The sequence below is a fragment of the Limulus polyphemus genome, unplaced genomic scaffold (assembly GCF_000517525.1).
Source record: "Limulus polyphemus unplaced genomic scaffold, Limulus_polyphemus-2.1.2 Scaffold1237, whole genome shotgun sequence".
Lineage (NCBI taxonomy): Eukaryota > Metazoa > Arthropoda > Merostomata > Xiphosura > Limulidae > Limulus > Limulus polyphemus.
The window spans coordinates 117,911-134,855 of record NW_013666847.1 but is presented as its reverse complement, the minus strand read 5'-3'; the positions used below and the strand labels follow the sequence as shown (position 1 = coordinate 134,855).

At 34.2% G+C, this 16,945-nt stretch overlaps 1 protein-coding gene across 1 annotated transcript; it reads left to right on the top strand.

The window, feature by feature from the left end:
• The first annotated feature begins 837 nt into the window (after nt 1-837).
• LOC106462743 lies at nt 838-15,582 on the top strand. Its single transcript, XM_013922694.2, has 3 exons — nt 838-904; nt 6,217-6,521; nt 11,005-15,582. Exons 2-3 carry the CDS (start codon nt 6,251-6,253, stop codon nt 11,985-11,987), a joined length of 1,254 nt encoding a protein of 417 aa, XP_013778148.1. The 5' UTR covers nt 838-904; nt 6,217-6,250; the 3' UTR covers nt 11,988-15,582.
• The last annotated feature ends 1,363 nt before the right edge of the window (nt 15,583-16,945 follow it).

Below are 16,945 nucleotides of genomic sequence, written 5' to 3'. Positions count from 1 at the left end.
TTGAATAAAATGTATGATTCATTAGGTTTAAATTCAAGTATATTGAATAAAATATATGATTCATTAGATTTAAATTCAAGTATATTGAATAAAATATATGATTCATTAGGTTTAAATTCGAGTATATTGAATAAAATGTATGATTCATTAGGTTTAAATTCAAGTATATTGAATAAAATATATGATTCATTAGTAGCCAATAATGATTCTGAAAGTGAGTCAAAGTTGGTCAGAATTTGAAAATTCCTATAAATTATTGGACCTACACTAAAACCAAAACATATCAATTCAGCCTTATAATATTAATAGTGAATTTATAGAGAAAGTTATTATCAATTAAAAAAAATTATACGTCTCGAAATTCTATGAACTTCATTGTAAACCAAGCGAACTGAACAGTACTAACAAGCTGATGTATGGTGCCAAGTTTGAATATATACTGAAAGTGCATTGAACCCAGACAAATGGAAATAAAGACAGCAGTGGTCTGTCATTCAGGAGATAAATGGAACAGTTTCACAGAACTAATTATCGAAAGTATAGTAGGAAACAAATAACTGTAAGGACTACATTTGCTTATTTGCAGAAACATGTATGATGAAATCCTTAGCTTGTAACAGCTACTGTTGTTGCTATACCGTGCTTGGACACTTGCGAGTTTCGGTGCTTAACACGCATTCATCAGACACGTGCGCCTGGAGTAGCTGTACCAATAGCACTCTAAAGACAGAAGAAGGTCAAGGGAACGCGCATGGGCAGAACTTTCGGTCGACAAAGTCAGAGGAAGAACCGGGTGTCATCTAAACTCGGTCTGTATGAGAGTTAGTCAGCTGATCATGTATCTTGGGGACACGTCTATACTAGATTTGATTTTCCACGTGAAACTTGATGCGTCAAAAGTAGGGTGAGTTTTTAAAGTTATGTTTAACACAACTGGTGGATGATCACGTATAGAAAGTGGTACTGTAGCATTATTAGTACTGTGTGTATAAACGCTCGCAGTGTATTTTCTAAATGTCTCAGAATCGAAAGTACACAGTGATTGTGTTTCTATTAAAGTACGTAGTGATTGGAACTGAGATTGATTTAACGCTGTTTAGTTGCGATGAGATATTAACTCCCTTTAAGATTCCATAAATTCTTTGTAAATCTGGAAGGATGAAAAATATAGCTTTTTTGTGTCTCTAAAGATCTGTGTTCCTATCTCTTACGTTATTATTTCTCAGATGATGCTCTATTGTTTTATTTCCAATATTGTTTGTTATTGCTTTGTTTCTAAAGTTATTCCTGTTTCGGTTTTTCCACTGTAGTTTTACATAATTTTGTCTTTCAAATGATGATCCATTATTTTATTTACTAGGTTTCTCCTCACGAGTTTATTCCTAATATTATTCCTGTTTTGTTTATTACCCAAATAGTTCTGCGGTAATAAACAAAACGGGAGTAACATTAAAAATAATACAGTGAGACGTAACTTAGAAAATAAAACAATATAGCATCATTTGAAACCCAAAAACTACCAAATAGTTCTGCATAGTTTTGGGGTTTCAAATGATGTTATATTGTTTTCTTACTTAAATTATTTCTGTTTTGTTCATTTCCCAAGTAGGTCTGTATAGTTTCCCCTCAAATAATGCTCATTTGTTTATTTTTTAGGTTTATACCTCATTATGTTTTTTCTAAATTATTCCTCTTTTGTTTATTTTCCAGGTAGTTCTGCATAGTTTTGTCTCTCAAATATTGTTACCTTGTTTTATCTTCTAGATTTTACCTCGTTGGTTTGCTTACCTCTGTTTATTTATTATTCAAGTGTTTTGCAATGTTTCATTTCTCAAATGATCTTGTATTTTTATTTCCTTGATTACTTTTCGTAGTTATATTTCCAAAATTTCTTCTGCATTATTTAATTTATTATTAAACGTCCCATTGTCTAATTTATTATTTTTTGTTATAATTAGACAACTTACTTGATAATATTTCTGATTAGAATCTCAAATTACGCTCTACATGTTTTGATGCTCTTACAGAGAGCATCATCATGAAGAGTCATGATGATGACGCTGTAATAGCATCGTGTGCAATTCCACAATGGATGAAAACATCTTAACATTAATTTATTTTTGTCGCGTTTTATACCGTTCAATTTATTTCCTAAACATTCAAGAAAATTCCACATATTAAATTAAGGGTCCATCTATTGAGGTCAAAACCCCCTCTAGACGATATTAATACAAATCACTAAATTACAGAACAACGACAACAAAGACATAGACTACGACAGTATAAATAACCATAGTTATATAATTAGAAATAAACATGTATTTGTCTTTATACTCTAAAAATGGCTTGTTTTTATTACAAGGGTAGTCAAGTTCAGTTCAAAAAAGTTACCTTTAAAAGTTATTTAACAATAATTTATCTTAATATTAATAATAGATATGCATGCGAGTCATAAATTATTTAAGTGCAGCTACTAACGTTGATTTGAAGTACAAACTGTATAAAGATAGTCGTTATTTTCAGCTGTCTAAAAACTACCTAGTGCCAGTAAAAACTTAGTTCAGTTATCACAGTTTCACACTGTACACCATGGTGAGTAATTTTCCTCCGAGAGACCTAGATTTGTCTATGAAGAATCTAGGACATTCGAGTGACCTGAATGCACATGTATATAACTTCCTGGCGTGTAGTGTCAAGTGGTTAAAAACAGATGACTGTTGCCGTGAGCTCCAAATACGTGGAACCTCACCTGTTAGGTTTTCGAAAATATTACTTGTGACCTAGGCCTAATATATAGAAGAAGGTTAAAATGCCACCTGCCTCTGAAATAGTTTTAATAAAGAAAACATATTGTTATTTGGTTATGAAGTGGATATGAGCTGTTGATTGTCACGAGGATATCAGACACAAAGCTTACTTAATTTTTGATACCGTACACAAAGAAAATAGAAGGTTATTTTGTGGTAATTATGGTAATTGTTATGCATCATACAGAAAGCATACTAAATTGTATTATCATAAAGTATTAGCCTGAATGACTGGGGTTTTAAGTGGTTACAAGGTACGTGGGTTTAGTCTTGCGTGTCGTTTGTTCACAACGCCTTACAGGTTTTAGACACAAAGTTTTATTGTTCGCATGCTTTAGTTTTGAAACTATCTTCCGTTTATTGACTTGAATGCATTTTATTTTTTTCTTGCACTAGATTTTATAAATGTAAACGAAGTACAAGTATATGGGTATACGAGGTTTATATGTTTGAAAATACTTAGTTTATCTCTCATGTGGATAATATGTGAAAAATAATTATTTACGGATTTTATTTTGTAATATTCATGAGTTAGAAATTGTTATATGCAGAATTGAACATTGATTATAAGAACTTATGAGTGAAACTAAAGAAGAACTTAATAATGTCAACCACATTATATCTGCCATATCCAGTAACGAAGATACCTTTCGTCCAATACCAGGGCTCATCAGGCCAGCTAGGATACAAGAGGCTATTTATATCATCAATTACTTGAACAATTGTTTCGAGCTGAACTTTATTTTGATTGATTATATAAGTCAGTTATTAGACATCAGAATTGGGTTTATGATTTAAAAACATCAATTATTATATATTTCATCATCAACTTGTCTATTATTAATATTTATTTATTTTACTTGAACTAACATTAATCATCATTCAAAAGGACTGGCAAACCATTAAATTTAGTAATTCATAATTTTATCTCTTGTAATGTCTATAAGTTAGAATTTCTTTACGGATTTTATAAGTGTGAATTTATTTACAAACGTTATATCTCGTGATGTTATGTGTGAGCTTATTTACATATGTTATCTCTCGTGTTGTTATAAGTGGGTTTGTTTACAGATTTTATCCTTCATAAAGATGTTGTAAATTTGAATTTATTGAGATTTGTATCTATCGCCAAATTTAGAGTTCCACGGTGACTCCGCGACAAGTCTGGGGACTCGTAACTATAAATCTGGTTTCAATACTAGTTGTGAATATGGCACAGATATCCCAAGTTATTTTAAAAGAAGTTTGGAAATGTTTAAAATTTTCATCTCGCATACAATTAAAACAATAATTTCCTCAAGGCTACAGACTTGAGGCTTTTTTACTGTGGAATAGCGTAAGTATTAATCATATATCTCTATCATTGTTATCCTACGCACACTGTAAGTCAGTGTTATCACTAACCAAGCACAAGCGTAACAGTTAGGCGAGCTGGGCGTTCACCTCTGGTGTTGCACTTGTACTCACACAAGAACTGAAGAGACTTAAACATTAGAGGAAGTGTGACGTTGTCATCACTATTCGCTGTAGGTTAATTATCTTGATAAAGAAAAGAAAAAACAACAGCAACAAAAATAATATAAGTGTATGGTTTCAATACAAATAACATGGTAGAACAACACGTGTGAAGTATGCTTTATTTGTGTGTGTGTGTACAGCATATAAGAGAGCCAGTTACGATTTTACTTATACGTATTTAACTATAGAATAAAAAAGGAAAAATAATCTGGCGTATGGATACATAGTGGAGAAGTTCTAAACATTTACTTGAAAAGAACCCACGACGTATTCTTTTCTTTTTAACAAAAACATTTTCGAACAGAAGTCAACCGGTTTTTCCTTCATCCCACGCTATTTTGGTATTACCTTTCTGAATCGGGCCGGCACACGCCTGGGGTGGTATGGGTTTATCCTCGTGAGTGTTTCGTGGCAGGCGCGTTGCGCCGAGCACCATCCAATATGCTTGCGAGCCTCATGAACCACTTTTTGACATTCTTGCTTGAAGAAGGCCGCAGAGCAAGGTCGGGGTAATTGTATCCATAGGCACTAAGTAGCCTCGTGTCAGACATTGCTGCCATCATTGTTTTCATTGAAGTGTATGAACATCAGCAGGTTTCTCCTACTTTCATTTTAAATTTTGAACTTTTTTAAAAGTTTTTTTTTATTAACTGCTATTAAAATGTATCATTTATTGAAACTCAGCAAAAATTTATTAATACACTTCTTCACGTCAACAAGTATTTTAACCTTTTTTTAAAAAATTAAATAATTTGTTTTGATCAAATCTTTCGGATTGGTAATTGAATTGAAATCCACTAAAAGATGGTACGACATGACACTAATAGGGGTCAATATTTTTTCTTCCCGAAGTTATTATGTTTTAAGCACACATTTTAATAGTGGAATATGAAAAATCAAAGAACGATAAAATAAACCGTTAAATTTTCGTTTCTGTTATTTATATCTACACAATAAGTTGTTCAGTACAGGGTCTCTTCATGATTAGAGGTATAAACGCTAAACGTGCCATAATCAGCCTTGTATAAAACAATAAAAACTCACTAGTACTGTTTCACTCTTTAGCCATGCTAAATATTTATTTTGAAGAGCTATTTCTAAAATTATTTTCCATCATACACCTTCAAGTGTTATGAATAAAATTAACTATAATTCTTCATGTTGAATTATTTCTACATCTACTGTTTTCGGTGTTATTAAGTACATGATGTATTTCAAGCGTGATAGAAATGGAATGTTTGTGAATGTTTAATATAGAGATAACACTTTGGATTAAAAATGCTTACACTGTGATACAGAAGTAAAATATACACTGATGTGTAGAGGCTTGTGAATTAATAGTGAGCATAAGGCTAGAACAATATAAGTTTCAGTGCAGTTCATCAAAGACAATTGACACTATTAGTAGAGCTTTGGTTCTACAGTCAGTCAGTCGGTCGGACATCAACATCACTTACAACTCCTCTATGACTTTGGGCTCTCAGCATTTAGGTCATAATCTGAATCTGGCCTAAAGGTAACGAACCCTCAATTTAACTGATCTAACGCACAAACCGGAGTCGCCTTTCTTTTTCCAAATTTCTTCTCGGTGGCGTTGTTATACCAGTTTTGCGGCAATTAACTCAGCGTTCCGCAACACGAGCATATATGTGTATAGGTATTGTAGGGTGGCAGAGGGCGCTGCCGATGCCCTGCCTTGGGCACGGCGTCGCCTGCAAGTAGTTGAACTGTCAGATTTCGTAGAGTAATGTTGGAGAGTGGACTGGTTAGATGGAACGTGAAGTGTATTGAATTTTTGTTTTGTTGATCGACGCTTTTGAGTTAGCAAACCTACGAAGATCACATCTGTGTGGAAGACGCTGATTGAAAGAAATACTTTGTTTTCTTCCAGGTGGAAGAAGTTGAACCGATGTGCCAAGTGCAGGATGACCTTAGTGTTGCCAGCGTTTTGTAGTAACTGCCCAAACTCTTCCCTGTTTTGTAGTAACTATCCTCCAAACTCTTCCCTGTTTTGTAGTAACTACCCTTCAAACTATTCCCTGTTTTCTGAAAATATAAACGTACCAAGCATGCCTTGTGGCTTTGACAGCGAACCTTTGGATTTTGAATCTGTATTGTTTTCAGTTGAATGGCCGTCGACGTTACGCGATTTGCCCGAGACAACTCAGGACAGCGACTCATCGAAAATGACTGCAGGTAAGGCACTGTATAGTATACCAACTTGAACTTATTGAGGAGAATGTTTTGTATTCCTTTTACTGCTTGCCATATGAAGTGATGCTGTTGATTCAGAAGATATATATATATATATATAATGACCGCTTTGTCTGTACGTGTAACCAGTTTATTAGAATAATCTCTATTCTGCACTTGTATCTTTTTCTTTTCTAAAACCAGTTAGGTTCAAATGGGTCAATGAACTAGGAATATAAATTGTGGTTGGGAGAATGTGCTTTGAAGTTTGAGTTGACTTGCTCAAACAGGATGGCTGAAAAGTATCGTCAGCTTGCAGTCTCGTTCACATAATTAAAATTAAATAAACTATGTAACATAAAATAAAATAATCACACAGTGTATAAAATGATAAATCCGATTTCATTTGTACCCTAATAATCAGTGACCCTTCTTGAATATATTTACCATTTTTGTTCTCGTATAACTATTAGAAGTGAATGAAGAGAAATACCACTGTGCGATTTAACTTAACCCTTCTGTTACATTGTACCGTAGGGTCAACGACATGATCTATGTTTGTGTATGCCTTGGTCTTTACAGTCTTTGGCATATTCTAACGTTTTTCCAAAGTGTGGAGCGTTCTCCTTTCCAGGGTGGCGCGGTCCAGCATGGCCAGGTGGTTAGGGCGCTCGACTCGCGATCTGAGGGTCGCCAGTTCGAATCACCGTCCCCTCAAACATGCTCCCCCCTTTTAGCCGTGGGGGAATTATAATGTGGCGGTCAATCCCACTATTCGTTGGTAAAAGAGTAGCCAAAGAGTTGGCGGTGGGTGGTGATGACTAGCCTACCCTCTAGTCTTACACCGCTAAATTAGGGACGGCTAGCACAGATAGCCCTCGTGTAGCTTTGCGGGAAATTCAAAACAAACAAACAAATCCAGGGTGGCGAGAACGATTAGAGTCAATAGTAAAATTAAGCGTTTTAATATAATGTGTATTAGTGAAAATAATAAGTAATTACTACAACACGTATAGTATTTTAATGTGTATTACATCATGTCACTTAGCTCATTCTTTCACTTGTTAAAGGGGGGAGCAAAAGAAAACATATTTATTAAAGGGAGCGTGGATAACAAACATTTGGGGAAGACTACCATGTGAAAATCTTTTTTCTATACCAGCACAGGTGTATTCGCTTTGGCTACGCTTATAATGCGTTTCGGGGAAATCCACAAATTTTCTCGCAGTTATAGTATGTATTGTGTAGATATATAGTGATATATCCAACACGATATCATGTTTTCACACACGTTTTGGCATAAATCCTGGGGTTTCTCCGACATTTACTGCTTTCTGCATCTAGAGTATCAACTATGCATTTGCTTTTACGAGAAGATTCCCTCCCTATCATCTCAGTAAAAACCAAAGCTGTGAATGTCGGAAAAACCATAAGATTTATTCCAAATACGTTTTCGATACTGGTTCCGTTTTGATTGCTACTACAGGGTTAATGCACATGACGTCACACAACAAAGGATTCTGTCATGAAATAATAAACAAGTTGTTTTAGTGGCTTTGAAACTATGTAACAAAAACTGCAACATTATAACAAAATGTTCCACACGGGGAGTAAACGTTGCTACCGCAGCGAAAGGGTGAACATAAACTATGATGTAATTAGTAAATCGTAGTATAACTGATGGTGTGTCGTAATAAAATAACGCAATATCCGGTATGTACACATCTAGAGAAACGTATTTAGACTTACAAAAACAATCACTTAATTACTTCTACTGAACAATACAACATGAAATATGGTTAATATGATTATATTCTTTATCTACATTTTTCATTCTAAATGTGTGTTCAGTTTATGTTCGTTCGGCTAGTTCTGACCTTGAGTCATGTACAGAATGAGTTTTTATTATCAATACTCTTCAAAGTTCAATATGTACAGTACAATAGGTTTATATTATCACGACTTTTGTGAAATGATACTTTTCATACTGTGTTTTCCTTTAACACCCTGTTGAAACCTTTTACGTGAACTATTGTGGTTAATTATTGCTAATACTGTTGAAAAGATTAGTCCACCTATTATGTTGTGGGTCTATTTTAGCTCTGCTAGTACAGTTGGGTCTATTTGACTAGACACCGGTTTCAATTACTTTAAAATGTAATATGTAAATATATCTTTGAGTTCATTCTAATATTTAACATCGAGTCATAGAGACATTGCATAAGTTGTGAACTTGACGTAAAAAAGTGCGTTTGGAAAGTCGATAGAGTCCATATTGATCCCATTCCCATCGAAAATTATAGGTTTAATGGTCATAATTAACGACAACTAAATAAATAAATTGCATTTTTTTTATAATTCGTTCAATTTATTTTCAGATGTTGTAATATTTATTAGTAAAAGTGTCGTGTTTCTGATAGTACACCTCCCGACTCCAAAAATATTTCACAAGAAGTTCTTTTAACAAAATTTCGTGGTGCTTATTTTTAACATCGCATAATTAAAAAAGATGTTATTAATATCTCATTTTAAAGGATGATTTATAATTAGAAGAAAAATAAAGTTTTCCTAAAATAATAATGTTCTATAATACTGTGATAGATGGGCGTGACCTAGTGGTTAGCATGCCGAACTATACATTTGAGGGTCCGTTGTTTGTAGGCACGTTATAAGAGTGACTGTGAAATCCCTCTATTCTATTAGAGTAGCCCAAGAGTAAGCTATCTTCCCTCTAGTCTATCAGTTCAAAATTAGAGACGACTGGAGTAGATAGTCCTTGCGCGAATATCCGAAACAAACAATTCGATGTTACTAAAATCTAATTAAATCGAATAAATAAAAGAAATTTATTCTTCGTGTTATTGTTTTAAATAATATTTGAAACACGTTGGATTTGATTTTGTTATTTGAATAGGTGAGAAGTCTAGTTACAGGCAAAAAAGTCTTTGTAAATGAGTATGGATACTGTTTTGTTCAAGACCCTGTAGTTAGTTAGTACACATACTCGAGAATCATAGAGACGTTGCGCAAATTGTAAACATGACGTCTGTTGATCAAGCCAATGAAGGTCGTTTCTTCGCGTTACTTGGTGAACACTTATCTCTGGTAAAGACCAGTTGTGAGTAGTAAAACTGGTAAAAATCCTTGACTTTTAAGAGTGTTTTCCCTGGAACAAATAACGCATGAAGTTTCAACATTCTTTACTTTCGTATGCCACAACACTTTAAACAAACTAACAAGTTAAGCTTCCAGCGTTCTATATTCCCCTTAGAAAAACTTGCTACTGTATTTGATATTGTTGACCAAGTCAATCATCTCGCTTGTGAGTAATAATGTTAACTAATAAACTCAACTGAGTTAAGTTATAGTTTTATTTACACAAAGTGTCAGGACTATGTTAATCTTTTCAGAAACAAATTGTGTATGTTACTTTTATGATGCAATCTTGTAAATTTAAAGGTAAGTTCTTCTTCGTTTTTTGGAAAAAACCCTCCTAGCTTAAGATGCTCAGCAAAATAAGAAACCACTTTTTAATATGATTACAAACGATTCTCTTGGTTGTGTGAAATTAAAGTGTACAGCCAGTCTGGTTGAGAAAATGAGTGAACATTTCTCACTGATGGTTTTCTATAATTAAACAAATTTCTCACGTAACTATGACCTTCATGGAATAGCAGGTCGTAGATTGAAGGTGTGTGAAAACCTGTTTAGAATGTTTGTCTCATTGGAGAAAATGTAACAAATGCAACTTCTAAAAAAATCTGTTATTCATTAAGGTATTTATTAGAACAACAAAAAATTACATTACATTTTTTAAAAGCAACAGTTGTTAATTTGTTATGTTACAGTATGCAAAAATGTTAACTGGAATCGCGAGTTTCCAAGACCCATTGAAAACGATGTTAATGTTATCATAGAGTTTAATACATTGAAAATGTTCATGATGGTTTTCTTTGTTTTGTAAAATAGTGTTAATTGGAAATACTCTTGTATAATTGAAGGCGCCCGTTGTTCTTTGAAGCAATATTGATTAAATACATTTTAATATAATTATTTACAATACCATAGTTTTTAAGTTATCAGTTCTTTGTGCATGCGGATATAACTTTATGGCTTTTTGAAATGAAATTATTTTCGTGCTTCCAAAAAGTAGTAAGAATCAATTGTACGAATAATAAACATTTTAAGATAATGTGTGACATATGTCACGCACTGGACAAGAGGTTACAGCTGTAGGGTGCACAAGCCAGGTGGTTCTGGTTAAGTACAGACAGAAGAAAAATGCCGTAGAAATGGAAAATGAACGGGAATATTGTGGAGAGTAAACAACACAGAAAAGAGAGTTAAAGAGGGGGAGGGGTGTTAGCTTCTTCCCACTAGATACTGCAAGTTTATTACAGCTAGGTCATTGCTCTCAAAACAGGGTCTTGCACGTTGAGTATTTCTACTGTGGAGGTTGTAATCAGTTCTGTTATTCTACTTTCAGGGTCAGCTTGTGGTAACAGCCCCGAGGGTAGAGAGCTGCCCTCTACCGACAACAAAAGAAAACTCCATCAAGATGAAGATTTCTCAGTAAAACGGCAAAAGAAAGAGTATGAAGATGTTACCATGGTTGAAGACAACAAAGAAGTTAATCCAGCCACTACTGGTCTGGTGTCAGATGTGGAAGAGAAGTGTGGAGAAAATGCTAGCCAGCACTTGGAGAAATGTCATGATCAGGAAATGCCAATGGATGATATAATGCTTCCTACTCGTCGGCGCGTACCTCAGCTGTGGAATCCGCGCATGCGTTGGAAAGACGAACGACGCAAAGTTTTAAAGCTTTCGATGAACAAGTTGCGTCGTATCAAGGACCCAGAAGGTTCTCTGTGTCGCTCCGTTCTCATCAATAATACTGTCAAATGTTTGCAGAAGGAGATCCGTGAAGAAAAAAGTGCCCGCCACCGCGTTATGGGAAGAACCTGTTATGTTTTAGACTCTGACTCACTCGCATCCCACTCAACTTCTAGAAGCTGGACCTTCGATGCTGAGCCTTCTGATGTCATTCCTAGAAAACCTCGAAGCGATTCTGTTTATTTTTCTTCATGCAGTGAAGATATAACTAACTACGATGAAATATTTGGTCTGGACGAAGAGGTTTTAGGAGCTGATGCGTCATGTAGACAAACCAGGCTACAAACACTCATTTCTGAACAGTTAGTTAACTGTGACGCGGATGCTTGCACGTGTACAACCCATACTAACAGGAATGTCGTTAGTGGCTATCAAAAACATCCTCAGACATATAGTTACAAAGGAAAGATTGTGGACGATCATAATTCGCGCCATCAAACAGCATCACCCAACCCATGTGCTACCCAATACCGCATCAGCCATGACTCATTCCTGTCAGATGGACTCATCTCTCAAAGCGTATCAGTCTTGGACTCGGTTGTGTATCAGAGTTTATTAGCATCTTTAGAATCGTGAGGTGAAATTAAATATTTGCTAAAAAATATTTGTAATAGGCATTGCTATTATGGCATCCTTTCAAACTATATCAAGTGATCTCTGTTCGTTTTTTTTTTGTGTTGTTTATCACAGAATGTGACTTAAACGTAAATAGCACGGTGTGTGCGGGCAGCTGTGAAGTTGAATATTACAATAAAAGCGTTAACAAGCGTGTTCATTGTCCTACTTTGGCACGGGTTAGGCTAGTTGAGAGAGACTACGCACAGTATGTGGGTCACAGGGGGTACTGGCCCTCTTAGTTAGGATCAGAATAGAAGAACAACAGAGAAACCATGTGTAATTATAAGCAAGACACTTCTCAAGTGCTAGTGGCCTATAAAATGTTAACCTTATATTTTGCATTACTTCAGTGAACGTCAACTACAGTATTCCCAGGTGCACGGGATCTTTGCACTTCCGTTACAACATTGGGGTTGTGTTGAAACATAGCATTGCCTAGTTTGTAAAACGTTTTTTTCTTTAAATTTACTATTTCTATCATCATTTAATAATTTAGACAGTTTGTGATTATAATGTTAAGATGTTGTTAATTATTGCTAATAATTTAATAGTAAGTTGTATTTATTTAGTTTAAATATGAAGGATTTTGTGATTATTTAAGGGCCTGCTAAACGAGTGTAATAATTGTTTCGAAACAGTGAACAGCTAGCTAGCTACCTTTTACATTTTGGATGTGAACAAACCTGCGATAATAGTTTTGTGATGCTAAATATCCCCGTGCTGTAAACACGCAGCGGGTGCTGTCGGTGGAATTGAGTTCAAGGTTGCGCGATTTTATATTAGGACACGATACAACGAGGAACCCGCTAATAGGGGGCGCTGTACAAAATTAATAATAGCAAACAAACAAATAAATACATGTAAAACGCAGTGTTTTCACCTTATAAACTTATACTTTATATTTGAGATAAATATAATTCATTACATTATATATGTATATATTTATTATTTTAAATAATTCACTGGTAGTAGTTATTGAAGTTTTACATATAATACAAATGATAATTAAGAGAACGGTGTAATTTTTGATGTTGGTCCCATTATGAAAAAAAAAATGCAATAAATACCATGAACCACAGCGTCCAAGATTTTTTTCAAAGCACTAGCCATCTTGTTTAAAAATGTAAATCATGAATTTTCTATACGTCAGAATGCATGATGAATCGTTCAAACTTTCTGGGTAAGATACTACAAGACTCCTCTTTGTTGTGTGTTTCTTGATTATTTTAACTAAAACCTGTGTTACAAGTTTCCAATTTTTTATCTGTTTTGATCTAGTACATACATACCTTTGTAACATAAACTATTAAATCCCCTTATTGTTTGTTACATGTATTAACTATTATGAGATGATGGCCAACCAGCGCCACGTGCCTGGGCTTTCCCAGCAGACCCTCACCTAGTTGTTGTGACCTTCTACTCGCTTAACAATTTATCAGGACTCCTAGGAAGGTCAGTCAGTTGGTGAGCGAAAATCTTGGATACGTGGATGAAAATATACTTGCGTGTTTATGTACCAACAGCGTTTAGAATGAGGAGGCAAAGCTGGAAACCTGGATTACACATGCTGCTCCGGAAATGGTGCTTTAATTAGCCAGCACTTGAAGAGCAGCGTTTATTAAATTACAATAACATTTATTCAAATACTGAAATGACAAACACAGAAACCGTTCAATAGTCAGAGTTGTGCAGTGCTGATTATCATTAATACACGAACCAAGGGATGAAAAGGCTTAGCGCGAATTTTCAAAACAAAATGCTTATTGCATGGTGCAAAGTCTTTATATTTTATACCATATGACATAATCGTTGACGACCTGACCATGGAAACAAATACTTGTAAATAGTTCCTTTTTTTTTCTTTCTTAGTCTTCATTAGGCTTGTCGTTGCCAATTTGTGGTGTTTGTTATACAGATGGGGATTTGTAATCATATGGATAGAATTATATTAAGTAGATTCTTATCGAGGAATACGAAACTATATAATGTTCTAACGTTTTGTTCAATTGATAATATTAGATTGTGTAATTTCTTTGTAATTGTTGCGCTTATCGCAACAATATAATGTAACTGCTTATTATTGTTGTAATGTGAAAAGTGCCCAGTGCCTGGTAAATATGATTTGCGGCCGTTGAAACTTTAAACGAATAATTTAATTATTAAGCAGGTGAAACATTGTAAGACTTTAAGTAGTTTTTCGTTTAACATTTAAAAAAGAAATGTTTCCCATTTGTTGAATTTCTTGAGTTTAAAAGTTAAATTATAAACGTTGAAAGTTAAATGGAGATTATAGTTCTACCAGTTGGTGTGCCCATCAAATAAAGAACTATAACGTTGATATTGAAATGTAAAGCTTGTTATTTGATATTGTTTAATATAGGAACATGAGCGTTTTTATTGTACTTAAAGTGATGCCTTCTATCAAATAGTCTCGTGACTTCGACCACTCTTATTACAATATAGGGTTTTTTTGTGGATCACTGTTTTAAACACATTTGTACATGATTCCTATCCGTCTTTTTAAAACTATTGAAAGAAAGGATCTCGCGTTCTCTGTAAAACGCTGTTCATCGCCTGGTAGGCATATCTACATCTTTGTTTATAACCAGCAATCATGTCACTGGCCATTTTAACAAATGCCTCTAAGACTTTGTGATAGCTTTAGTTTTTGTGGGTTACGTGATACTGTAGGTACATTTCTTATCGATTAAATTAGTCTGTATAAAGATTTGTAGTAATTTCTTAAATGGCATTTTCTTAAAACTATTTTAAAAGAACATTTCATATCTTCATCTTCAATATGCCTAAACCTGGAAATCTGCGATTTTTCTCGAGATGTGTATATATATATAAAACAATGTATATACATATATAACAATACAAACATTTCAGCAACGTAGCTTTTTTTCAACTACATCTTCAAGTCATAATATTTCGATAGTTTTTCTTTGCAGGGTATGTTTAAGTTTGTAATTTTTATCAAATTAAACTTTCACGATGATGGAAGAAAAGACATTGATCCTTCAGAACTTCCGATTTATTTATTTTATTTTGTCTAAGTTATGTGGAATTTGGATGCCAGTGGCTTTAAAAGTTTTTGTTCAAAACTATTCAGTCAAACTTTCCAAACTGGTATTATCTGCTAAAAAGTGCAATTTTTTAAAATCTTTTTCAGTCATTTCACGACATAATTACTTACTAAGCCCAACTATGTAGTTGTATTTTGTACTTAAGTGCCGACAAGGCTCTACAATTGTTTCACAGCTGGAGAAGACTGTGTTTATTATTCATTGTATTCTCTTTGACAGATAATTATTTGAGGTAATATAAAGATTTCTTTTCCTATATAAGAATACATTTTATTGTGTCAGTGAATTCTGAAGAAGTGTGTATATAAGTTGGATAACGGGCGGCCGAAACAGTCGGTTTGTCTAATAAGCTCTTTTATGCTGCTGTGTATGTTATATGTAAATGTGCTACGGATGTTGCAGAAACAGTTCATGTACAGCTAGTACTTAATGTATTTTCGTAAATAAACAAGCAATAGTAAAAAGACCTGTGCCTGTATTTTTTACGCCTTAAATATGTAAATAAAGATATGTTATGGTAGTGATACATAACAAAACTATAGACGTTGTAATACACACACACATTTTGTGAAATACACTTTTATAGGACAACGTTGATCTCCAAAATGTCAGTTCAATAATCTTCTTCTTAAGATGACTATTTACTTCACGCACTAATTGGCGGTCAGAGATCTCTCGACGTCAGAAGGTTTGTGATAGGATAATTTTTTTAGTGATCAGAACATAAAAGTGTGAAAGGGAAGAAGCGTGTCTAGACCGGTATTTAGGTCGTAGTGGATGACCTGGGAGGGTCAGTTACAAACTAGGCCTCTTTCCCCCTCCTTGATACATTTTAATTCATGAGAATTAACGCACAAGAAATAAATTTTTTGTTTTCTATTCCTATTAGCTTCTTCAGTACCATGCCCATGAATTTTATTTTATAGCATTTCATGCTATTTACCACACCACACATTTGATCGCGTCTAAAAAACGGTTCTTTGGTAAACGTCACTTTTCTCTAGATCACATTACCAGAAGCGTATATAACATAAATACCCTATCAATACACTTATCTAGGTGATATTGTAAGACCTGGTTAATGGTGACTTATTTGGTACCATACCTGGATATTTATTTTGTTGAATTTGAAAACGTATTTAAACTGTCCCGTAGAAACCATTCGTAAACATAAATCACACAAACCTTCTTCTTTCCACGATTTTTTTTAACATAAAACATAAGCCACAAACTTATGTTTTACATTAACAGTTTTTAAATATGCACAAAAGCATATTATAGGCCCAACTATTGTAATGACTGAAACAATCATAAATTTCACATTGCCAAAAAACTAGTTTAGAAAATACCTTTAATCCGATATATTCAAGTAGTGTTTTCTAAATTTTTGTGTCCAGTTGTTCTTCATGTTGTATGATATTCTTGTTAACTCAAATGTCGAATAGTCCTATCATGTACTAATCTGTTCACTCAGGTAAAATTTGTATCACTTTGGCCCTGTGTCTAAACCCCTGGGAAGAAGCGAACCCATTTCAAGGGGTGGCACGATACTTGTATAATTTGGTATGAGTTAGGGATTTGTCTCCTCTAGAGAAGTCTTGCACCGACGTCAAAACCTCACGTGATCCGTAGTTTACTGTGTTCTACTAGAACAACTGTTTACATTCGTCTTAGACGAAAAATAAATTTGTCTACTAATATCTTGTTTATTAATGTTATAAATCATCTCAGCGATGTACATAAAGAAAGATATGTCGAGAAAATTGAAAAACTTTAGAGCTTTGGATCCGTATCCTTTGCCAAAGGTGATGTTTACGCCTCCGACAG

Coding starts and splice junctions, on each gene's coding strand:
- LOC106462743 (XM_013922694.2), top strand. CDS start 6,251: ATGACCTTAGTGTTGCCAGCGTTTTGTAGTAACTGCCCAAACTCTTCC. Junction 6,522..11,004: donor CTCATCGAAAATGACTGCAG/GTAAGGCACTGT, acceptor TTCTACTTTCAG/GGTCAGCTTGTGGTAACAGC.